Raw genomic sequence first — 26,051 nt, 5'->3', positions numbered from 1 at the left:
TTATTCAGAGCCATTCACAGTGGCAAGTATAATATTAAGTGTTGCTTATTCAGACAGGTATTGAGTCTAGTCCTACACTACATGTTTTTTCCTTTTAATAGAGAGTCTTTATTTAGAAAGCTGTGTAGTTCAGGACTTTGCTTAATCTGGCATGTTTTGTCTGGGAAAACCACCTAACGAGTCTTCTTGGTATATTATAGTGGTGTTTCTGATTCTGAAAACATATGCATGGCAAGTGTGTTATCCATTGTCCTGTCCAAACCCAGCGGTAAGTCCACTGACAGAAACCTTTGTGTCACTCTGAAGAAATGAAGAGTCTTGCAGATTAAAGAGGGAATCCTGCCACAATGAAAAGAAATGTAATCACAGTGTTACCCCAGCTAGTTTCTAGCTGGCTAAAGCAGAAAGATGCCAGAGAGATAACATTACTGCCAGGTTAATTATCACCGATGGCGATGGGGTTCCAGTGGCTGTATGATGTTTAATAATTTGTGTAACACATAAAAGGTACGGTAGTGAGAGAACATTGCTGCACTATGAAAAATATTGTAATGATGTATAAATATTAAATTAAATGTAATTCTAAGCAGTAATTCTTTTAGAAATGCATTTTGGGAATGTAATCGACTTAATACATGTAAAATGATACTTGTATTAGGGCCCTGAGAACTGGGACTGAAAACCTGTTTTCTGCCATCAGAAAGCCAGTTTCGTTTGGGGTTTCTCTTGCACTCTTTTCTTTCACTGCTTTCACTGCACGCTGCACCACTGTATTGCAAAGTTCATTTATGATTGACACCGCATCCCAATCATCAGAGAGCGTAGTGTTGTACTGGGGACTGGACAGTAATATTTGGTCAGCACAAATGAGGCCACTTAAAAAAGCATTAATGACAAACTGGATAAAGGAAACTACGCGTGTGTTTCTCCCTGGGCGGACATAGATGCGCATTTAGAAGGAGGTAGATCAGTATCTCTGCTCGTTTGAAGGCGCCGTCTCCGTGCATGGTCATCTGAGTGATCTCCCAGAGGACTGGCAGGAAAGAGGAAACTGCCAGGGCAGATGATGTCATGAAGAGAAGTGGGGCACCAAAGCTCATTTCGGCATGTCTGCGTTGTTCGGAGTAGATTTTGCTCACAGGGCTGCGACACCAAAAAGCTAACATTTCAAGGCAAGCTATGTACCCCGTACAGCTACAAGCTGTTCCTTATCTTAGCCTAACTGCAACACCCTGAATCAAAATAATCACAGGCTGAAAATCTGTTCACCTCAGGGCAGATCTGTTCTTTCATATTTGCATCAGAGAGTGCCAGTCATTCTGTTCATTGCTCAACGATTCAAAGAGAAAGAGACATAGAGACATGAAGAAAGAGTGAGGGAAGAAAGAGGCCGACAGGAAACAAGAACTGCAGAGTGCCAAAGCAAATATATTCTCGTATGCTATAAATACTAGCACTGTAAATGCAGTCAGATATGGGAAAACTTTCCAGAAGGCTGTGAGTTGCTTGAAAATGTATTTTCTGTTGGACTGTCCTACAGACATTTTCATTCTTGGGATTCCAAAGGAATCCTTACTTTATGTTAGGAGGGTGGCAGAAGACCCCATCAAACTTAGGCCTCAGCAGTGATGCCTTCAGATACTATAATACGTAAACCCTTCATTTCTCACTCTTCAGTTCTCCACTCTTTGTAACTTTATTACACATTATTTTCATAATGGTTACCTAACTCTTTGTAGCAGATGCTGAGTAATGAGTCTTAAAATGAACAACTCAATAATAAGCTTAAGGGTTAACGAATTTGAATCTTCCACCAGAGGAGTTACGACTTGTGCCACATTGGCCATGAAAAACTAAAATGGACCAGCACATGGAATTGTGTTCTCACTATATAAAAGAAATAGGCTACCTTTATTGTTGGTTGCACTGTAGTGGGAGGTTCACTTGAGGGCCACTTGATGTTTGCACAGCCATACTTTGTTTTTACATGGTCATTTTGCAAGCTCTTCATTTCTTAGAGAATATTCTTGAGTTTCTTGACTGTGCCTTTAAGACTGATGCTGGATAGTTGAATGTAAATATTGTCATCTCCAAAATTGCAGGTTTACAAGAGAAGAAAAAACTTTGAATGGAAATCAATGTAAAAAGATTGTATTCCCAAACATGTTGGCAAGGCAAACTGCTTGATCAATGTCATGTACAAAAGTGGAAAAACAAATTGAACACAGAAGGTTTTTGTTGGGGGCGATCGATATGTTAGAAAAATAGTGTTTACATACTTGCATATGAAAAAATAAGTAGTAGAAAAAGGTGACAAGTTCAGAAATTAACTCCCTGTAAAGAGCTCTGGCAGCATTGTTCCTCAGAGAACATGATCATTGAGAGACACAGTGGGAATAGTTCATTGAGTTCACGGACTATGCGAATTAAAGTAGTGTGCAAAAATCTCTTTTTGAGGTCCCACATGTATCATAAATAAGGCCAGTCTGAGAACGTTACCCATCATTTGTGCTCTGCTGGCTCCGTATTGGTGCTTAGTGCTGGGACCCCATTGATCTCCACTTACAATGTAATTTAAAGACGGATACTCATCTCTTCCATCTGTTATGGCAGTCCGTAGAAACATTGAGTTCTACCTCAGTTTCCAATGAAAACAGAGAATTTGTGGATTGTTCTTGGCTACTAACAATGATCTTATATGATCTTTTTTCCCACTGTTACAAAATCTGTTAAAGAAAGAAAATGAGCAATCAAAACCAAATTTGCTTAATATTATCTTGATTCAAACAAAAATGGATGGTTATCATACCTTGTACATTTCCAGAATATCAGTGTTGAAAAAAATTCAACCAAACAGAGAATCCCACCAATTTCTCACTATTTTTAGAGTCTACAAACTCTAAACTCTTTCAGAATGGAGACGTTTTACATCTACTCTCATTATGAAATCATTTCAAGCTCTATCTAATGTAAAGCTCAACCCGAACAAACACTCTGTTTTCATTCCTTTAAGGTCAGTGTATTATAATAATACTAACAACAACTGTGAAATACTGTACACTGTGATACTGTAAAACTGTGGTATTCTGGTTATCATACCAGTAAAAATCTCATACCGTTGCAACTCTAGGCTTCGCATTATGCAATATAGGTGAAACTTTGTTGAAACTGTATAGCAACTAAAGTTGCTTAAAGGTTTCACCATGCTAAGAGAAACAAAACACACACACGCACAGTTGCCACAACTTGTGTAATTCCCAGCAGGACTTCTCACATGCTCTGTTGGCTGATACAGGTCGTTTCATTTACCCTTGCTGGCCTGGGCCAAGCTTGGCATGTGGGCCAAAGAGTGTGAGGTCAAGAGGATCTGCAGCAGAAGCTGCACTGCTTTCTAGAAAAAGCGGATGTAGCTAGAGAACTGTAGTATTTTACAAATGTCCGTATCACTGGACACCAATATACATATGCAAGTATGGACATCCACTATACATTTTTAGGTCCAATATTTCTACATATATATTTCCTTTGTAACTTATTATTTATTTATTTATTTATTTTCTCTGTTCATATTTTGCCTTTTTCATACCTAAGGTCACTCCACAAAGAATTTAATCAACAAAAAATAATCGAGTGGCGGTAAGAGAAGTATTGAGTGAAGAGGTGGGTCTAGCCAAGATTTCGCAGAGAGGTCATAAAATTATAGATTTCTTTTGTGCAAAACAGAATTTCCCTTACTGTTTACTGTAAAAAGCTTTAAAACTCCCCAACCCATACGCTCCATATACAGTATCACAAAAGTGAGTACACCCCTCACATTTCTTTTCATGGGACAACACTGACAAAATGACACTTTGACACAATGAAAAGTAGTCTGTAGACTCCAAAATGTACTGTGAAGTACTGAAGCAGAGCATGATCCCCTCCCTCCGGAAACTGGGTCGCAGGGCAGTGTTCCAGCATGATAATGACCCCAAACACACCTCTAAGACGACCACTGCTTTATTGAAGAGGCTGAGGGTAAGAGTGATGGACTGGCCAAGCATGTCTCCAGACCTAAATCCAGTAGAACATCTTTGGGGCATCCTCAAGCGGAAGGTGGAGGAGAGCAAAGTCTCGAATATCCACCAGCTCTGTGATGTTGTCATGGAGGAGTGGAAAAGCATTCCAGTGGCAACCTGTGAAGCTCTGGTAAACTCCATGCCCAGGAGAGTTAAGGCAGTTCTGGAAAATAATGGTGGCCACACAAAATATTGACACTTCAGGAACTTTCACTAAGGGGTGTACTCACTTTCGTTGCCGGTGGTTTAGACATTAATGGCTGGATATTGAGTTATTTTGAGGGAAGAATACATTTACACTGTTATATAAGCTGCACACAGACTACTTTTCATAGTGTCAAAATGTCATTTTGTTGTGCTGTCACAAAAAGCAATGCATTGACTTTTACTGACCTATGAATGTAAGACTCTTCTACGTACAAACATGAGTGTGAACAGATTGAAAAGTTTCAGTAGTTTCAAGCTCAAGCTTGAACTGAAAGTATTAAAGGGCCCATTAAATGGGAAGTGAATATTTTAAATAGAACAGCAAAAAACTGTGTACGAGGATGATGCCAGTATGTAAATGTTGTTAAAATATAAAATCCGTTCACTCCCTTGTGCTGTCACAAAAACCAGCACCGTTTGCAAGGTCTGTCTACAGCAGTTTAGCTCCACCCATTTACCCTGACTGTATAGGTGTGAATCAGAAGAAAAGCCCGGACTGGCTTTAGAACGAGACCCAATGCTCATGTTCGCTCATTTACGTGTGTATCGGTCCTAAAGGCAAGTCGGGAGATTCTGAGAGAGTACAAGGGAGAGAGAATGAGGGAGACTGTCCAAGAAAAGAGAAGGAATGTAAGAGGAGCTGGGCCTTAAGTGCTTGGTGGCGAGAAGTCAGGCTGAGTGCAGGGGCTTACACTCTGCTTAATGTGGCAGCTCCAGTTTCCTGAACAGCAGCAGCCCAGCATGTGTGTGTGTGTGTGTGTGTGTGTGTGTGTGTGTGTGTGTGTGTGTGTGTGAGCGCTTGGTGCGCTAACATTGGTTCAGTCCTGTACAGAAGCAGCAGACTTCTTCCTGGTGTGAGAAGACAGGAAGTGAAAGTGATGTAGATTGGTGGTGACAAGGTTTTGGCAGTGGCAGGGGTAATTTAAGGCGGTGGCTACAGTCTCTGAGAGGCAGACTGAAGGGCTGACTACTGAACACTAGTCTCTTCAGCACCTGCTTCTGCTAAAAGTCTCTAGTGGCATGATGCAGCCAATTTATCGGCTAGTACACAGTACCACTTTTCTGTAGAGTATTCCTATTTACATTAACAGATGTTCGGGGTGCATGTTTTGCAGCTCCATGGCAGAAAGTTGAGAAACTGTCACTTACCCCTGCCTGTATTGCCCATGGCAGGCAAATGACTGTAAATCATGTTGAGGTAAGCTTACAGGTGTCATTCCTTTATTTGTATAACTAAGATTATATATACTAGCTGTCTGTGCTGCTCTATTGATGTCCTTCACAATGAGACCAAGCTCCCTCCCTGTCAATTTCTTTACAGATCAGACATTAAAAACAGTGGCAACAACATATTAGGTAAGAGGAGGGAAGGCTGCTGAGTAAATATAAAAATATATTGAAGTCTGGAGGTTCGACCGCTTAGTTTTTGCAGGGTGGGATGTCTTCAGCGAAGGATGTCCCCAATGAACTCAGAGAAGGCATATTGTAAATGTCTATTGATGGTTATGAAAGGAACACCTCACAACACAGTTTGCTTTTACATCACTTGGATAACTGAAGGAGTTCAAGTAAAAATTCTTAGGATTTGTAGAGTGAGCAGTTTTGGTGGCATGCGGAGGACCATAAGCATATTTGGCATGATGTAGCCAATTTTTTGCAGCCTTACTTTTTAAAATGGAGATCCAATGTGTGCTCATTTCCTATCTTGTCTGCAGCCTTCTATCCAGTTATTGAGAAACACATAGCCAGTAGTTCTAATTGCAGGAAATTTGCCCACTTTGCGTGCATTGGTGTCTCATGTTAAATTTTAGCCTTAAAAAAGCACATCCAAAACACATTTCTAAATAAATAGGTGGACAGTGGAGGACAAGAGCAATCACAGACAGATGTTTGTGGTTTTCTTGTCCATAATGTGTTGATCAAAATGACTAAATCTAGATTTAATCAAAAGTTGATTAAATCTGCCACCAGAGGAGTTGCGACACATTCATTAAAAACAAAGAATCAGTACATGGAATTGAAGCTTTCAGTTCAGTCAGTCTGCTACTGCGTTTTTGCACTGCCGCTTTTTCAAAGTGCGCTTATACATGTAGAACGGAGCTCAGTTTTGCTGTGCGTGCTGGTTGGCCTTTTAACCACCATCGTTCATTGTTTAGCCAAACTATTTTTAGCAGCTATGCACACATGTTTAGTAACAGCGGTGGCTGTGTGACACTAGTGCAGAGCACTGATTTCTGATGACTTTTTATCAGATAGCTGTTTCTAGCTCTACTTATACATCATGTTACGGTATTAGCATGGGTACTGGTAGCGGAGCTGATGCCTAAACGGAGGATCTGATTAAGGAATTCACATTAACGTTAGCTTTATTGTAAGTTAATGTAACTTTAATTGCTGACATTCAACAGTTTTAAACAGTGTGTTTTTATGGATGATATTTTATTCAAGTAAAAATTTAAATAAAAAAATTAATAATAATAATAAAAATAATAATAAAGTGACAAATTAATGGCAAGAAATAATTAGCAATTTCTAGCAAGTATTGCCTGGACATAAACACTTCTGAACAGAACGTGCACTCACCAAGCACTTTAATAGGACCACATATAAGCCTACTTACTTATGCATTTATGCATTTATTAATTAGCCACTTTTGTGGCAGCAGTGCTTGCTTAACGGTTGAGGTCAGGCAGAGAAGGCACAGCAGCTTCAGATAATGTTCACTTTGCCATCAGAATGGGGGACAAATGTGATCTGAGCAACAGTCCAGACTGGTGGAGGTGGTGTATTGGTGTGAAGAACATTTTCTTGTCTCAAGCAGGTTTCATGAACATGGCCGTAAGTTCAGTAGCCTTCAGCGGCCTTCCTAGTCACCAGATCTGAATCCAACAGAACGTCTTAGGTATGTGGTAGAACTGGAGATTGCTCTTGAGGTGCTCCTGGAAAGTCCGGAATTGCGAAACGCAAACATGTCTGTCTGGACCAGAATCTAAAAGGAATGTTTCCAGCATCTTGTGGAATTTATGCCACGAAAAAAGTTTGGCTGTTTTCTGAGCAAAAGAAGGTCTAAGCCTGTAGTAGTATAGTTCCCAATAAATTGCTTGGTGAGGTAATGTACTAAAAATTAAGATATATATTTTTTTAATACTGTGTCATGTTTTGTTGCCTTTTGTTAATTAAAAAAGAGGCAGTTGGTTCCAGAACTTGTAAAAAGTAAAGTCAGTAATGTAGACAGCTGTACTGTGTCGTTGTAGGTTGTGTTAAATCCAATGTAACAAGAGGCGACTCTCTGAAAAATGTGGCAAAAAACCCCTGTACACTCATTTCACCAAGTATACTCCTTTCTCCTAGTCCTGCTACCGCTCCACTAGTGGATTATGCATTACTGCATATCAGAGAGAGAATATGAAAGCGAGTATGAGAAAGAGAGAGAAAGAGAGAGACAGCTCATATTGGCCAAATAAATCTGACATTTCAAGTAACTGATGCAAGGGAGAGCATAACTGTAGCAAACACAAGGGAGGAAGAACGAGCTGTTCTGGTTCATTAGTAATAATAGTGTAGCAGTGTTGAATTTTCACTCATCCTCCCTCCAGGCTGTGACTCCAGTTCTAGGAAGCTGCTTGGAGAACTGTATGTGGGGAGGGCGTGTGTTGCTCTCTTTCTCATTTCCTGCTCTGCCGTGCCCTACATCGCCCAGCCGGCCCTATAAATACCGCCCCTTTTCCTCTCTGTGCGCCGCCGGACCTCCCTTCGCTCTCAGGGTGACTATTGTACGCCGCTCTGTCTCGTCTTTGTTCTGCCGTTTTATTTATGGAGCAGCCCTGCGAGGACTGAGGGTCAATAATGCCCAGAATTGTTTTCGCAGATGGAGACTGACGCAGGCGTCCAAATTTAGTAACCTGAGCGAGTGGGAGTTAATACCACCAAGCTTGTCTGGCAAGTTGAATTATGCTTTGTTATTGGGACACCTGCCACAGGCAGGATTCCGTTTTTTTGTTTTTTTTTCTGCGTGACATAAACAGGGGGGAATTGAGCACAGCCAGCTGATCGAAACCACACTAGACCACGCACAAGCCCAGTGAACCAAAGCGTCTGTCTTGCGCACAAAACATACTGTCCATGAAGCATGCCATTTGGCCTTTATTTATTCAAGGGAAGGCCATAGAAGAGGCTCTCTTGATGGGTGGGAAGAGACAAGGACATTTTACTTGAGCAACATGCGGTTCTGTGGCTCAACTGGAATCGGAAAGGTTGAGCTTTTTGGGGGGAAACTGAATGCTGAGACTTTAAAGTGCATTAACAAGTAGTTACAGCATAAAGTTTGACCGCTCTTGTTGTGTTTTTGTATAGATAACAGTATGCCATACAGTGGTCTATTTGTCTATTTAAAATGACTTAACATTTTAACCTTTGTGCACTTTTAACATTTTATATACTCCCTTGTCCTAAGGCTCAAATCTGACCCGAAGACAACCAATGTACCTTGGTGGCGTACAGCTTTTTTAATGGAAGTAAATGTACAGAGGTGATGTTTCACTTTCTTTAAGGTGGATCACTTTAGGCAAAGAAAAAAGAGTTTAGGTTGTTTTCTCTGCTGTTAAACATAGTGCAGGTCATTTTAACCCTTAAGGATTTCAAAGCAAGTGCAGTTTGCACTACGTAAAATGATGCTAAATGAAGCACAATAGTTATTTAGCTACTTGTCTGAGTGATACAATACAAAAACTACTGTGCCCTTACATGTGTAGTTACAGTACTATAACCTTCCACAAGTATTGAAACAGTGAGGACCTGTGTGCTTCACTTACTATGTTTTTTTCTGATTAAAAGTATGTACTTTTTACGTTTGAGAGCAGTTACTAGTCATTTGTAAATAGGGGTGTAAGAAAATATTGCTAAATTAAAGTAATAATATAAGCATATAATGGGTTTTTCTAATATGACATTTTTCCTAAAATATGATCAAAAAACAATGTCATTTTATAATCCCTACAGTATCACAATATATTGCATTGTAACCCCTTTATTATGATACATATCGAATCGCCAGGTTCTTGCCAATACACAGCACTACTTTGTTATGGCCTACTTTCTCTAAGGGAATACAACAATGCTGCCCTTCCAGTTAGCAGTGTGCAAACTGCATGCAAAACCCATCGCACACTTGCCTCAAGCCACCTTTGTCCTTAATTTGACCTCATCACAAGTAGACTAGCTAACGCGGTTTCTGACATCGTATGCCCAACTCTTTTCTGTAAAAAACATATAACTACGTGATTTAACCTTAATGTTGTCCATTCTTTTGTAGCAAGTCTGTTTAAGATTACGTAACAACTCAACATGGTTTGATGCAAGCATGTGATTTAGCTATTAGGGTTGCGCAAAGTATAAGCCTTAATTATTTATTAGCTCCATTAGCCATTAGTAGGTCCAGTGGAAAAACTAAAGAAGCAAATTTCAGACCCCAGACATGTCTTGGCTGTTTTACTATGTTTAGGGTAAGGTGAATGATGTGCAAATTCGAATATTGTTCACCACAATATTCCTTTAACCTCTTAAAAAGCCTATGTGCTGCCGGCGGGCTGAAAGAGTTATTACAGACTTCTATTACCAAAGAATAGCCCCACCAGTTTGTACAGAAGTCCCTGTTGTTACTGAGTAATACACTGTAGTGTGTAAAAAGCCTTGGAGTGTTAAGGGTTAAACATAAGTAAGATAAATGAGGAAGAATAACAAGGTCATCCCTCTGTTTATGGTCATTTTGAGGATACATGCTTTGTTGGTTCAGAACCGTAGAAGTTTTACTGTTCATACCCTTATTTATATCTAGTATAAACAACACGGCCGGTGTGGTGAAGGTAATCAGGCAGTATGGTCACGTCTTCCTCTTCACTACCACTGCTGTTGTGCCACTGCAGGGTGCACCTTTGTTGCAAAAAGCAAATTCTCTTGACATCTCGATGAGGCGTGTCTGTATCTGCAAAGACACATTCATACACACCTTTCTGCTGAGATTTCACATGTTCCTCATTGATCTGGAAATGCACTGAGCCCATGCTGGGAGAGAACAGCATATGCGCCATTGGCCTTCCGGGACAGAGTTCTCTTTGAGCTTCTCTTAGAGATGTTACAGTGATTTTAAGACACATTTGCTCTACACTGACTATTTCTTTGCACTAATCATTATATAGTCATGTACTTACATTTATCTAATGATTTCTGTTACTAATTTTAAAATAAGATAAAGACAACACCAGTAAAACACAATGCAAAAAAAGTAATTGCTCCCCTAAATCTCACCTGTTGGTGCCACCCATGGCTGTAACAACTGCAATCAAACGTTTGTGATAATTTACTATGAGTCTTTCACATTGCTGTGGAGGAATGTGGCCCGTTATTCCTTGCAAAATTGTTGCAATTGTTTTTTGTTTTTTTTTGTTTTGTTTTTTACCATGAACTGCCCATTTTAGGTCTGTCAATGGGATTCAAGTCAGGACTCTGACTTGGCCACTTGTTTGTTTTTGGTAAATACTGGTTGGCCAGCCATTCCTGGGTAGGTTCATCACTGTTCCATGTTTTCTCCATTTGTGGATGAAGGCTCTCACTGTAATTCACTGAAGTAACTGGTGTAACCTTTTCCAGACTGGTAGATTTCAATGACCAAAGAGACGTTGGTCAAGTAAAAATGATTTATGGCTTCTTTTGCTACTCTCCAAGCAAAAGATGATTCTTTAACAGCAGTAAAGATACATAAGATACATAACCATGTAAAAGTCAGAGGTTTATCTTATAGGGGGTACAGTGGGTGATAAAGGGGTGCAGTGCGAGACGGGTAGCAATGCAGGACATAGGCCTGTTGTATTCAATGGCTCTACCTGCTTTTGTTGTTACAGGCAATAGCTGTGACTCTTAGGTCAGAAATAGCGCTAAACGTATCTAGTCATGTTGCCGGCATGCTTTCACGGCCCATATCTGTAATGACATTGCATGAATGTTATCTGGTTCATGAGTTCATTTGCATTTGCAAGTGCAAACTGACTGCGGTTGTCACAGCAGTCAAGAGTGCAGCACAGTCTGCTCGCAGTAGGCCCGTTCACACGTGTGATTTAACAAAACTCAAAGCTCTAGTGCGCCTTTTCAGATGCTCCGGTAACTGAGCCCTGAATCTGATCGTGCCTATTTTTTGCATCCATTTTATGAAAGACTCTGAGGTTTTTGAGGTTTGGTTGAGGAAGTGTGACTCGCCTGAGCCCCCACCCTTGGGAGGCATTAGAAACATGAAACACAAGCACATGCTCAGAGGTGCACAAGCACACATACACACACTTGCACACTCAAACTAATGGACATTTGGAGAGCTTATTCAGAAATACAAGGCATGCTCCCTTTGATCTGTAGTTAATGGCTCTGTTGGGCTGCCTCACAGGAATGCACAAACGAGCGAGAGAGACAGGGAGAGAGCAGAATTTAGCCTGTGTGAATAAATCTGCCTCTTGTACTGCACTTGTCGAAAAACCATCCAGATACCCCCTCTAGTTGGCGAGTTTAGCTACTTTAAAGGAATAGTTTGGCGAAAAGTCAAAAGAACATGCTTTATCACTTATTCCAGCTAAAGTTTGTCATCTGCCATCAATCTCATCCTTGTAAATGCATGCCTAAATCTGCTTCAGATATATCTATTCAAAGGAAATGATTCAACCCATTGGAAATTAGGTTTATTAGCAAAATATACACACGTATTATTTTTCAACCCCTTCATACCAGCATCTTTTGTATTTAGTAGAGCACCCTCCTGCTGTTATGACTTGCTGCAAATGTGAGCATAGCCAGACACCAGCGTCTGACAGCGTTCCTGAGGAATCTTGGCTCATTCCTTATGAGCAGCTCACTTATATTCTTGGGTTTGCATGCTGTAACCTCCTTCTTCAAATCCCACCCAGTTTAAGCCAGGCATCTTCCAGGACTTCTTCTGAAACCAAGCCTTGGTGGACTATTTGAAGGTCCACTGATGCCAAATTTCAGTTTCCTCACAAAAGGCATAACGTTTTCCCCTAGGACTTCCTGATACTTAACTGAATCCATCTTGCCCTGCATACACTGCTGGTTTTCAGTGGCAGGGGAAGCAAAGCAGCCCCAAAGCAACACCAAGCCTCCACCATGATTCAGCTGTAGGCAGGGTGTGCTTAATTCCCCCCCCCGAAACTAAACAAGATTAAAACAAACAAACAAACAAGATAAAGAGTAAATGGAATGGATAGATCTTAGACCTTTAGTAAAGTAAGTAATACTGTGTCCTAAACCATATAGTTGTTGATTAAAAATTAAAATAAATATAAATAAAAAAATGATTATGTAATAAATAAAAGATCCATGATTGTGACCAACATGACTTACATTTGTTGTTTGTCTTTATTCTTCAGAACACCGATTTGTCAGGATGCCATCAGTCATTACACAGGAAAATATGGGCAAATGATGAATAGTACAGCCCCAGTATAGTTTAGGACCATTTTGCATAGTGTCCAAGTATGAGTTCAGCTGAGGAGAACTCAGTAAACAAAAGGTGCTAATGTGAGCGCAACAGTAGCGCATGCTTTAATGAAGCTTCTATTTGATACAGAGCAGACCTGAGGGATGGGGAGAGGTCTGGATCTGGAGGGAGAAAAGCAGATTAAAAAAAAACAATCAAATACTGAGCTACAAGCTGTCAGCTTTGCTAGAACACACGTCAGGGAGCAAGAGAGGCAGGCAGACAGGCAAAAGAGAAATGGAGCGCTGGAGAGAGATAGACAGGCCGACAGACAGCGAGAAGAAGCAAAGCCAGAGATAATACCCAGTTTAAATACACATGTACAACACGTCCATATTAAAATTGTTCTAGCATAGGTTAGCTTCCTCAGCTGTGCTTCTCTTTGTTTGGAAAATGTCAGCCAGTAGGTATGTCAATGTTCTTCACTATAGGAGTTAAACTAAACTTAATACTGTGCAAAGGTCGGGGACAAGACCACCCTCTATTTCTGTAATTTCCAGTGAATCTAGTTTAGAAAACACATTTAAGAGACAATTGCCCAGAGGACTCAACAATTGAATCCAGAAGATTTTTTTCTACACCTCCGAAGTTCAGTCTAAGAAGTCGAAGCATTTTCTGCTTCTCACCAGCCAGGTAAAACACTGTCCACACAGTCAAAATCAAACTGCTGTAGCTGTTTCTTTTCTTAGTAAGAGCTTCTTGATCAGCTTCACGTCCTTTCAGACCCACAATGTTAAGTTGTCTTCTCAGAACGGAAGGATGGGCAGAAACCCCTGTGGATTTTTTTTTTTTCAGATCTGAAGAGATTGAGATTGTTTTCTCTCCTTACTCTCTCTCTAGGATGAAAGTGCTGTTTATGTGATGGGGGGTCAGTCTTGTTGATCTACCAGGTATTTTGGGGGCCTAGCAGGTTTTTAGAAGTTTCATTTTCTCAGTCATTTTCTTTCAGTCATTTATGAACACCAGTTTTAGAAACTCCTGTTTTCTCATTTATTTGGTGAAGAAGACGAGGAGCAGGAAAGCAGTGTGTTGATGAGGAAGACAAGGAACAGCAGTACCAGTATACTGGATGGACTAAATGACAAGCTTAATTTTGCGCAAACATTTACTTGGTATTACTTTGCTGAAGTGCTACATAACACCTACACAAGCCTCTGAAGTGTCATTGGCATAGAGGCTGCTTGTTTAATGTTTATTTTACTTCATGCAATAGTAAAATACTACAGTAAAAGATACAACAAATCCTGCACCTAATATTTGGGGTTACATACTGGGCCCAGCCCATTCCCTTCACTCATATTCTAATCACCCACTTTACAAACTCTTCACAGGGGGTGAACAGATCAGTGAACAGGCACTTTCCTTCATCAGTGTTTTACTGAATTAAGCCCACGACACCTCCGGAAGGCTCAACGGTGTGGCGTTCCAGACCCACTCCTCTGCAAGCTCATTTTACTGTATACCACCTAACCAGTTTCATAACTGTAGAACCACACCGGCCTCCCTGGTGACTAAGGCCACATCTACGCCCCCTGGCATTGTTGGTGCATACTCAGTGCCACCAGTTCCATGTGGGTTTAACATATAAAAGACAACAATCTACATCGCCCACCATGCTACACCCACATATTCAATCACACATTGCCGTTCCCCACCCAACCTCAGCCCTTCTTATCTACAGCCATTTACTACATTTTTCAGCTACTTCTGATAGGTATTTGCACACGGCCTCTGAATCCAAATACAACCATCAAAGACGTGACAAACTTTGCTACAAAACCCCAAACACTTATCTCAATTGGTCTAATATATGACTGCCACCCAAGCTCTCTCACCTCAGCCACCAAATATGCATACTTCCACGTCTTCCTTTCGTAAGCCCCATCAATTTCATCTTCAAATGGCACAGAGTAGAACACCATATCTGGCCTCAATTAAGTTACAACAATGTTTTTGGAACCTGTAGTTCAGTCCTTACATCTGTGAACAGTCTACAGTCTTGCACATCAGTCCATATACCAATATTTTTACCCTAGTGATAGACAGATTGTTTAGACAGGTTGATTAGACAGATTGATAGAGTGATGGGCCTATAGACCAATAGATAGAGAGATAGATAGGCAGATAGATACAGAGATAGAGAGATAGATACTTCATTGATTTCCCGAAGGAAATTTAGCAGCCAGTAGCTATTACACAATGCAGCACAGTAATAATACAATAATAAGGGTGGTACAGTACTCATTCTCCTTTAAATTGCTACTAACAATGCTTCTGGTACATACCTAAGTACTGGAGTAATAAAGAAAATCATCCAGTGAGCCTCAGTTCTGCATTTAGAAACACCTTTCTGAATAGAGAGGTCAGCAGAGAATGGTCAGACAGGTTTGAGCTGACAGAAAGGCGACATTAGCTCAGATAAGCACTGAGCAGAAATACCTCTCAGAATACACAACACATCAAATGTAGAGGTAAATTGGCTTTAGACTGTAGTAGGTTTCACTTCTGTCAGTCATAAACAAAAAGCTGAGGCTGCAAAACTAAGCTTAGTTTTTCAGCCGTACCAAAACTAAGCAGCTGAAGACTTGAAAATGTCTGATCAAAGCTTGTCCTGATCAATCTCAATTTCTGCTGAGGCACACAGGTTGTAGGGTCAGATTTTTGGCATCAATGGCATGAATCCATTGATTCATGCCATTGATGCCAAAAGGCAGGCTTCCTTGTCAACTGGTACCTTGTCAACCTGTCCAGGCTGGTAGAGGTGCAATAAATAGATGTCCAAGTGTTGGCCTTGATATGTGTGATTGCTTTTTTTCCCTCCTGGTAATGCCCTAGCCACATGTGGCCAGGCGTCCCGGAGAGCACAGTTGGCCTCACTTTCTCTGGGTTGGTAGGATGACGGTGATAGGCGTGTTGTCATTGAAGCAGTAGTACATGCAGTACACAGAGGAGCTCTGGGCTGGACTGTTTTCATAGACCACTAGTGACGTTGTTCTTGAAGGTCTTCAGATTGTTCCCCCATAGTCTCTGACGGCATTGGTTTCTGTGCTGAGATGGTGTGTTGTGTATGTGTGTGCACATGTATGAGAGCCTGAGACAGTGTGTTAACATCTTCAGCTTGAGTTGTCGCAAGGGGTATGTCCTTTGCGTATGAGGAAATTGTAGTGCATGCCTTTGTGTGAAAGTGTGTGTCCTTGCCTGCTGCACCTTGCTCTGTGAACACATTTCACTGTAATGAATAAATTCAATAATGCATTAAATACATTCATGGAAAGGAAGTGTGTAACCTGATCAAGAGTCCTTTGAGGCTTCTCAGCCTGGCGGACATGAATTTGCACACTGTTGTAGGAACCTCACTGAGGACTAATGAATAAATGTTTTGATTGTAAACAAACATGAAAATAACTCTAGATATTCTCTCAGTTCATGTTATCCAGCACTCACGTCAAGCCGCAGGTATACTGTATAGTGATTGGAACAAGCCTAGTTCCCTCTGAATGCTTATGTGGCTAATGACAGCTAGTTAGATTAGTTAGCATGAGCTAATAGCCCCACTTGGTTCATATACTGTGTGTATTAGCAGCATTCAACTATTGCTTCTTGGACTACGTGTTTCTTTAAGCACTTGTTAATCTCATTTCTGCTCATAACTTGGGCAATTACATGATTCAACTGATGAGAATCTATTAAAACATGTGTGTAAGAAATTCAAGAACTGATATCTGGGAAAACATCTTGGCTTAAAGGGGGGTTGAAAGTAACAGGGTATTTATTTATTTTTTACATTTTTTTTATACATACATAGAATTAGCAAATGCATAAACGGTGATTAATTTGTGTCAATGCTTATGACACAAGGTATTTAATTAAAAATGTATTTTGCTAATAAATAATTTATTTGTAGCTGTATAATTTGGGTAACAGGGTTGTACGTTTAAAATGACATCGGGCTCCATGTGGCTCACAGCACGCTTTCCTCAGAGTGCATTGGCTGCCTAGCAATGCTGCATTGACTGTAGTCTGAAAAGAGACTGTGGCTGACTTCACATGTGTTGTAGGAGGAGCTGTAGCCCCCCCAGAAGCATTGCAAGTCATAGGGGGATATATAGGGGGAGTCATAATGAGTGGGACTGCGACACTGTGGATTATTCAAAAAAGATGCCAGTGTGTATTACAATATCACTGAAAATAAAGAGCCATAGAATTAGCAAAAACTTAAAACATGGGTAACTAGCATTTACGCTAATGACCCTAATAATAAGGGCAAAAATAAATAAGGGATGTCATTTCACAGTAAACCCACCTGTCAGTTTCACAGTATGGCTGAAAATATGGAAAAAGAATGAAAGAATTGTTCTTCTTATTATTCTAATCTAATCTAATCTGGTGATGAGATTTACTTCACAAATGTTTGTTTGGTCAGCTCAACCTTGTGAATGGAAACAGACGTCTTTGACACTGGTTCTCTGTTTGCATACTGGGTGTGTCTTTCCCCTTGTTTCACTCGGTGTCCACCTTATATTTAGCATTTTGGTTGATTGCCTGGTCTTGTTGTTGGCTATAAGAGTGAGTTACTATATAGCATGTTGCTGAGCATGGTTCTCAGTTGACCGGGCACTACAGTGACTATAGTCACTTTTGCCATCATGATTAAACCATTAGCATTTGATAAAATGCTGTTCCAGAGTAGTTCACTAATTAAATAAGTACAAATAAAGATCCAAAATATGTTAAATCAGTACCTGTAAAGTTGAAGGAGTTGAGCAGATAGCAGATCTGAACCATAGGTAGTGTCTTCTTTTATGAGTACTTTATTAAATGTCTGAAAAAATGTATTAGAAATGAATATATTACTAAATATCTAAAAGGAGGCTATATGGGGAAAAAATTATTAAAATTATTTTGGTCCAGCCTGGTTGAGGTTCTAGTTCAAAGCCCAGCCCTGTGCAGGTGTTTGCAGTCACATATTTGACCAACTTCTGTAGTGTGAGTTAATTAAACTACAGTTTACACAGAGGCCTCAAACAGGGCTTATGCCAGTATTTAGAGCCGTATACATAGACACAGTCCCCCGAATTCACTCTTGTTCATTGGGAATTGTTAACACTGCTGGATTTGCTTGATCTTTTGTATAATAGTGTGTGTATGTGTGTGACAGACGGTTAATGATGTTCAGTTTTACTGTCTGAGTTGTTTCCTCTTGGTTAACTAGCAGATTAACAGAGGTTATGACACATACACTCTCTCTCTCTCTCTTTCTCTCGCACACACACACTTACACACAGAGGAAATGACTTCCTGCTGATATTTACATGCAGTGGTTCACTTGCTCTGGGGACAGGCCCTATGGAAATCAACACCTCAACAGATAGACACACACAAGAAAAAACACACACAAACAAACAGCACCCTTAGACCTACACACTGACTGTGGTTTGTTAGTCCTTAGTACTTAGGTAGTAGCTTTGTTAGACGTGCAAATTATTTGCAGAGGAAAGGTGGAATAGAAAAATGTGCATGCATGTGTGTGTGTGTGTGTGTGTGTGTGTGTGTGTGTGTGTGTGTGTGTGTGTGTGTGTCACATTACACAGACCTTCTCTTATCAGTTCCCTCCAACCAGCTCTGCCTCTCTTAGTTTTTCGGAGCTGTGCTACTTCACCTCCATCCTACTGTAGCAAAGAGGCAGCTTTCACTGGAAAACGTAATGCGTTGGATTATTTAAACATGAATGAAACACACTACACAAACACATTTACAGCCAAAAGGAAGTAAAGTGAAAGACAAAACTGTCTTGATGTAGCGGAGAGCGGGGCACAACCTTTTGGTGTTTGCTCAGTTCATAGATAAACAGATTATAAATCTTAATGGGTTAACAGTGCTGCACATTTCTACTACACTACTAAACACCTACCTTTTGTGAACAATTCAAGCTGTTCAACCTAAACACAAAACACTATCTTTGAAAGAGGCTGTCAAACACATTTATTTTTGACTATGAATTGCAAGTCAAATATCATAGAATATCATTACAAAAAAACTTTAAAAAAAAAAAAACAACTTTTCTATGTCTACTTGGGAGGATATGGACTCTTTATTAATAAAGCTTAGGCCCTCATGCAGGGATACAAACGACGGCGCTTTGAGTTACGCAGACTGGGTGCATAGTTATGTACAAAAATGTGAGGGGTTTCATAACACAGGCCAAGCGCAAACGGCATTCTGAGCGTTGCTGCAAGGGGCGCTACAGTGACAGCCTTGCAAGTTATCTTGTACTGCTGGTGTGCTTGTCGCTATCCAATTCGCGCCCCCCTGCCAGATTTGTGACTAGCACGCACAGTGCAAATTGGCTAAGGGACGGGAACAGGTAGCAACAGTGCCAAGTCCGTTGCTCTCCTCGCCTGCTAACTCCATCTACCAGTGAGGACCTACCACTCGTCACAGACTAGCAGACTAATGCTAGCCATGACTTAGCACAGATTGCTACTGGGTAGCCATGTTTAACACCCACAGTAACAAAAATGCACATTGAGATTGTACAGCAGGACTGTGCCTTTGTAGAGTGTTGGCTGGGCATTGTCATTTGCATTCGCGTCCTTGGATGAAGTATGTTTCAGGCCTTAGTTGTAACACTGTTAAAACTAACCCCTTCTGTGTGGAGGCTGCACCTTAGCTTGTCTAGTTTTCACTGTGAATTTCAAACAGTGCTATCTTACAGCTTTAAGAAGGACATTCAAAATATGAGTGAAATAAGACACTGCAGAGGAATCTAAAGAAGACACTGATGACTTTGCTATGGTGAAAATGACCAAAATGTTATTACGTAATGTTACGTTTTACCCCACATTAGTGTCACTACGCTAGAGTTCACAGCTCTAGGAGTCCCAAATATGTTTGAGGAACATCAAATCTCATTATGTGTGATGTGGCAACCTACATATGCTACTTACGTGTGGCAAACATGACTGAAGATTGCCTGTGTGTCAAGTCAAATTATGGTCTTAACTTCTCCCCCCATTCTCTTTCTCTCTGTGCAGACATTGCTGTGGTGGAGATGACAGATGCCTTCAGGCAGCCCTCTCTGTTCTACCACTTGGGCGTGAGGGAGAGTTTCAGCATGGCCAACAACATCATCCTGTACTGCGACTCCAACTCTGACTCACTGCAGTCTCTACAGGTAGCTCAGCCCCACTCAATCGGAGTATCTTTCAGTAAATTGTAATAAAAGTTCTGTTTAAGAGAAAAATAACACTTTTTTTAAACATATTCCTGTATTTCAGTTTCTGAATACTTTTTACATTTGGGAAGATAGACTTTATGTGTATACTAACTTAGAGTGCAAAAGTGGCCAGTAAACGGCAGAAGAGTTGGCTAAATGTGTCCTGAAGACATTTTTCTCTCTCTAATAATGGGTGGATAATGGTGAACTGGTCATGGTGTAGCTCTGCAATTATGTGTGTGCATAAAGCTCACTCCCAACACCTCCTTTTACTGGAACACATGATGAAATGACATTTGCATTTTAAACTACTTTTCATAAAATAGCACATTACTGATGTTTCAGCAAACATTCTTGGTGTTTTGTTAAACCCACAGACTAGGTCCCTAGATTACTAGTTGTCATTTTGTGATACTGGTTAAATAGTAAAGTAGTTTAACAGTTATGTAATTAACACTATAGTTAGTTACATAATCACATTTACATTACATTTACTTCTGCATCGATGTCATGGCGTGTACAGCCAGACAAACATTTGCAGAGATGTGATCAAAGCAAGAAGGTTTCTTAACTAAAACAGGTACAACACAAAGGGGCATAAAACGGTGCAGCAACTAAGTGCAAAACAGTAAACAAACCCAGAACGTGGCAAACAAAATGGTGAACACAACACACCTGGGACTGGGAGGAGGCAGGAGGCTGAGCATGGAGAACAGAATGTGACGGGGGGAGAACCAAGGAAGGGGCCAGAACTTAGAACCACAAGCCGTGCTTGAGCAACGGGGGGATAATCAAACTAAGGGCAGAGCAGCGCTCTATTAACAAAAGAGGGGTAGCTGGGGAACCAGCCGCTAGACCGAAGGGCAAGTTCGACTAACCTGCCCTGAACGTAGGTCGCCTTGGAACCGAAACGGAAGCGAACGTACCTTGCTTGCCTCTAGAGGAGGTCGGAGAACCTCGCCTGAACATGAACTGTAAACTAGAGTCGGCTAGACTGAAGGGCAAGGCCGACCTAACCTGACTTTGCAGCGTGCTGCCCTGGACGTAGGTCGCCTTGGAACCAAAACGGAAGCAAACGTACCTCACTTGCTTCTAGAGCCTCACCTGAACATGAACTGTAAACTAGAGTCGACCTGAACACACCGGTAATGCGTGCGGAATCTCTGAGCATCCCAGGGATTCCAACGGAGTCAATTCACGGCAGTGAACAAAGGGGGTAATGCTTAAGTACTCCCAGTCCCAGGTGCAACACATGAACAAAACCATGACCAATGAATCAACATAAAATAACATGAATCAAACCATACCAAAGCATAACAGAACCAAACACACATGAACACAAACAAGCCGGAAATGAGGAGGAAGTCCTTATTTGGGCCTGTGGGCGGCGGCTCAGGATGGCCCGGGGGAGGGTGCGATGACGAGGGCCTGACAATCAACAGGCTTGTTGAATTCCTTCAGAATTCCTTCTATTAGCTACAAGTTAGAATAATGAAGAACCATTATTTTTGTAGAGCTGTATTGAAATGCAGATGTTTGAACAGACTAAATGTTCTTCCAAAATGATAAATTATAGTTATTGTTAACATTTTTGCACCTATCTAAGCCCTACCTACTTTGGTATGCCGGCAAGCTTTCAAGTAGTAGTAATCAGTAGGCCTAAAGTCCCATATCAATTTGAAGGTGTCGTAATGGCATGATCTCTCAGTACCTAATAGAGCCACACTCTAAGCAGAAAGGGTTCTGTTTAGTACTGGAAAGAGGTTCTTTGACTCAGAACAATAGTGGAACCCTTTCTGATGCTGTATAGAGCCATGTACAAAAGATTTTACACCAATGTGAATAACCTTTTTATTAGTTTTACAAACAACTAAGCACCCAAATGGTTTTGTAAGTTATCAAGGTTCAGTATAGAACCGTTGCCTTTAGTAAAGGAACCATGAAGAACCAAAGAAAGTTGACAAAGAGGGAGAAAGTCCTAGAAATTAACAAATGAAAAGCCTTAGCAGACAGACTAGTGATCGATGCAGACATGGAGTAAAAGAGCAGTGCTGTTCCTGTATTTGAGGGTAGGTATTATTATAATAATAATAACACTGCATTTTTGTTGTACAGAGCTTTTCTTAAGCTCAAGGTTGCTGCACAATTATTAAGCAAGCAAAAAACTAAACATCCAACACACATGCACACACTTCCAAGCCAGCGAGGATAAAGCAGTAGTTACAGTTGCTAAGCTACAACTGGACAGTCGTTATTTTGGGGCGGAGTTTTAGTGAAAGGTCATACTTAGTTACTTAAGGAATTTTATATTTACATTTAATATACATTTCAACATTAAACGTTAAAGCAGAGTAAAATATATCCTCTTCAATTTACAAACACAGTTATGTTATTAACAGAAAGTTTAGAATCTGCACTTGTACCACAATATCTCCACGTGTGTTCTTATGCTTTGAGTAAGAAATAATTGATACACAACTGCAGTGTGTTTTTGTTATTGTCAGTGATAACAGGGTCCTGTAAGGGTTAACTCACAGTATTTCAGACTTTTTATTTTTTTGTACTCATAGTATGAGAGGAGTGTGGAGTAAGAGGGCTTTTGCTTAGTGTGTGCCTGCGTTCAATGCCGCTGCTTTCACTGTTGTGCAGCCCGGGCTTCGTTATCGTGTTCTATATAAAGCTTGAGTGTTGTAATGGTGCTGCACTGATGCATTAACACCCAGAATGAGTCATTTTAGCTCCAGCGTCTTCAACTGCGGTGCACGACGAGAAAAGTGTTGAGAATGGTAAAATCCCAATAGCATTGTTACCTCCCCACCAGTGCATTAATTGAACGTAGGCCAGAATGTTCTGAGCATTTCATAAAAACCTTGAATTCAGTTTTCTTTAAATTTGCACACATTCTGTTCAGCTCGGCCTTTACATGTGGTTTTTGGCACCTGCAGGAATTGCATAACTTGCATTAAATAAAGGACTACCTTGTTTTATTTGCTATAAACTGCTTTTATAATTCATAAACATATGTCTGATGTGTTTGTTTTTTTGTTTTTTTTTGCTTTTGCAGGAGATTGTGTGCCAGAAAAACACTGTAAGTACTGTGCCCACTCACATACACACACGCACTCGCACACGCACCTGAGATACACACTAATACACAGCCCGAGCATCAACACACGGTCTATGAAAACACTGGGGACACCATGCCTTATTTTGAAACAGTTTTGTAAAAGAAAAGCCGCTGTTTGCTAATACCTTTCTTATGTTTAGTAAAGCTGTTCACAAGTTGCTTCATGCAAGTCCGTGTTGAAACTCAAGTCTTTGGGAAGTGAGTCTGACTCGAGTCTGAATATTGAGTGTCTGGGTGTGAGGTAGAGTCTTAAGTTTTTCAGTGTGAGTCAGAGTAAAGTCTCTGGGTGCAAGACCTATTCTTGAGTCTCTGAGTATGAGTTTGAGTCAAGTCTTGAGTCTTTGACTGTGAGTTTTAGTTGAGCTCAAGTGTCTGGGAAGCAAGTTCAAAGAGAAGTCTCTGAGTGCAAATTGCAGTTGCATTCGTATGAGTGCAAGTCTGAGTCAAGGAGTCGAGTCTCGAGTTCCTGAGTGCGAGTCTGAGTTAAGTCTGAAGTCTTTGGGTGCGAGCCCTAGTCAAGTCTTGAGTCTCTGGGAAGCATGTTCTAGTCGAGTCTCAAATCTCTGAGTGCAGTCCTGGTTGAGTCTTTAGTCTCTGGATGCAAGTCTTCGTGAGTCTCTGGGATGAGAACTGGGATGGGACTCCAGTCTTCCAGTCAGTCTCTGGGTAGAAGTCAGATCTAAAATCAAATCTGTATTGCAGCATTTGCAAAAGTCTCTCTGTATCTCTCAGAGCAGGGTTAGGGGGTTGTGCAGTAAGGCTTAGTGCGGCTGTAAGTGGCTTTAAGGGATCAGATGGCTTTGAGCTGCAGGTATCAGGAAACACGCTGTCCACTCTCTTTCTATAAGCAAGAGTGGTACCCACCCACCCCCCTCCGCCTCAATCTCCCTCTTTCTGGCTCTTTCATCTCCTTCCATCTCTCTATTCCTCCCTCTCTTTACCCTTTCACTCTCTCTGTCTGCTTTTTTCATGCCTTCCCCTTCTGTCTTTGAGTGCCTTTCATTTTCTCCTCTTCCTTCTCCAGACCCTTTTTTCTCCCGCTATCCTCAGCATGACGTCTCTGTCAGTGACTAAGCCTCATCCTGCCTAGCACTGAGCCATTTTCCCTTCTTTGTTCTTTTGATACAGTTTCCTGTTCAATGGCTTTGTTACAGCCGTCAGCTTTAGCTGTGTAAGTTTGAGGCGCAGGAGGGTAGCAGGGTTTGGCATAGACAATGATGGGCTCTGCTTCAGCTCCAAGCAAAGGGGAATGTCAGGACACGTCACGTTAACTACTGTTGTTTTTTTTTTTTGTCTCCAACTTGCGCAGAATTAAAATGTGCCATTTTAAATGCACTGTACTTCTTACTTAAATATCTTAATTACATTATCAACTGAGGTATTGGCTAAAAGTACAAAAGTACAGTACAGTTACAGTATCATTTTACTTGGATGGTCCATTGCAGATGCCTCGTTAATGCTCATCTAAAATTTACATTCAGCTTAAAGTTCAATTGCATTTAATAGACATTCAGCTGAAATGTTGGTTGAATGCTAGATGAGCATTAACAAGGCATCTGCAAAGGGACATGCATCCCAGACACTCAAGACTTGACTAGGACTTGCACCCAAAGACTCATCAGCATGGCATAGAAGTCTCTGATTTAAGTCTGAAGTCTTTGGGTGCGAGGCCTAGTCAAGTCTTGAGTCTCTGGGATGCATGTCCTTGTCGAGTGCACTCCGGGTTGTCTCTTGCATGCAGGTCTGCGTGAGTCTCTGGGATAAAAACTGGGATGGGACTACAGTCTTAAGTACCTGGGTAGGAGTCAGAGTCTCAAGTCCCTAAATCCCTAAACCCTAAACCAAATAGACAATCATTTACAATCAGCTTAGAGTTCAGTTGCATTTAATATACATTCAGGTCAAGGCAGGTAAATGCCAGGTGAGCATCTTTGAGGCATCTGTAATGGACCATCCAGGTAAAGTGATTCCAAAGGTACCTAAAACTTCAAATCTGTTCAACTTCAAAAAAGTGTGGCATTTTTTTGCATGGTCATTCATCATTCACTCTTCCTTATTTTCATTGTTTTTTGACAGAATTTCTTTACTTGTTTTAATAAGCTCTTAATAGTCAGATAACATCAAACAGCGTGCTTTTGTTATGCTACTTCAGATGATTGATCAGTGATAACATTGAGCTCTGGAGTTTCCTCTTGGAAACAGTCATTTCCACATTACTTGCAATGATTGACATCTTACAGATCCACACGCACATACACACTCTGTCTCTCGGTCTCACTCTGCTTCTCTCTGAGTGTCCCTGACAGCCTAAAATATGAATGAGCTTGCAATATGGCGTCAGGTGATGCAGTCAAGTGTAGGTCTCATAGGACAGGTGTATATATAGAACAGCGTGCGTGTGTTGTATTGCTGGCCCCAGGCGCTGGAATGCTCCCTGCTATTTTTTTTGTATCCTGAATATGAGTTTTACTTTCTCTCCATGTCTCAGTAGACTGGAACATATAGATGTCCTCATGCTGTGAATCCGTTATGTCTTGTCACATGCGTTTAGCATGACATGCTGGTTCTTGCAATGTTAAACATACGCTGTTTAACACCTGTCAGATGTTCATATGTCTTATGCTGATGTTTAGAACCTGTTTTGGATGTGTTTGATAGGATCTATCCCTTTATTGTTGGAGGAAAACCACATAATTTATTTTTTACAGTTCTGTCAGGGAGAGTGGAACTACACCGCTTGTTGAAAGCTTGGCGATGCTAGGCTTTTCTAAATGTAAACGCTCAACATATAAGGACATGGGTGTCCTATATTGACCTCTTCAACAGCCTGGCTAGATCACAGTTGTTAAGCTGGTTTATCACCTTTGCTCTTAACCCTTCACACTGGCCAACCTTGACCAGCATGACCAA

General features: G+C 40.9%; 1 protein-coding gene across 1 annotated transcript in view; it reads left to right on the top strand.

Moving 5' to 3' along the window:
- Positions 1-26,051, top strand: part of map3k5 (mitogen-activated protein kinase kinase kinase 5) — an 84,732-nt gene that overhangs the window by 11,519 nt on the left and 47,162 nt on the right. Inside the window, exons 2-3 of the mRNA XM_072678582.1 lie at positions 19,833-19,972; positions 23,079-23,102. Coding sequence (XP_072534683.1) covers positions 19,833-19,972; positions 23,079-23,102 — 164 coding nt within the window. The remainder of the gene's footprint in view (positions 1-19,832; positions 19,973-23,078; positions 23,103-26,051) is intronic.

The sequence above is a fragment of the Salminus brasiliensis genome, chromosome 1 (assembly GCF_030463535.1).
Source record: "Salminus brasiliensis chromosome 1, fSalBra1.hap2, whole genome shotgun sequence".
In the NCBI taxonomy this organism is placed as follows: Eukaryota; Metazoa; Chordata; class Actinopteri; order Characiformes; family Bryconidae; genus Salminus; species Salminus brasiliensis.
Note: the sequence above shows the minus strand (reverse complement) of the source record. Positions and strands in the feature narration are given on the sequence as shown.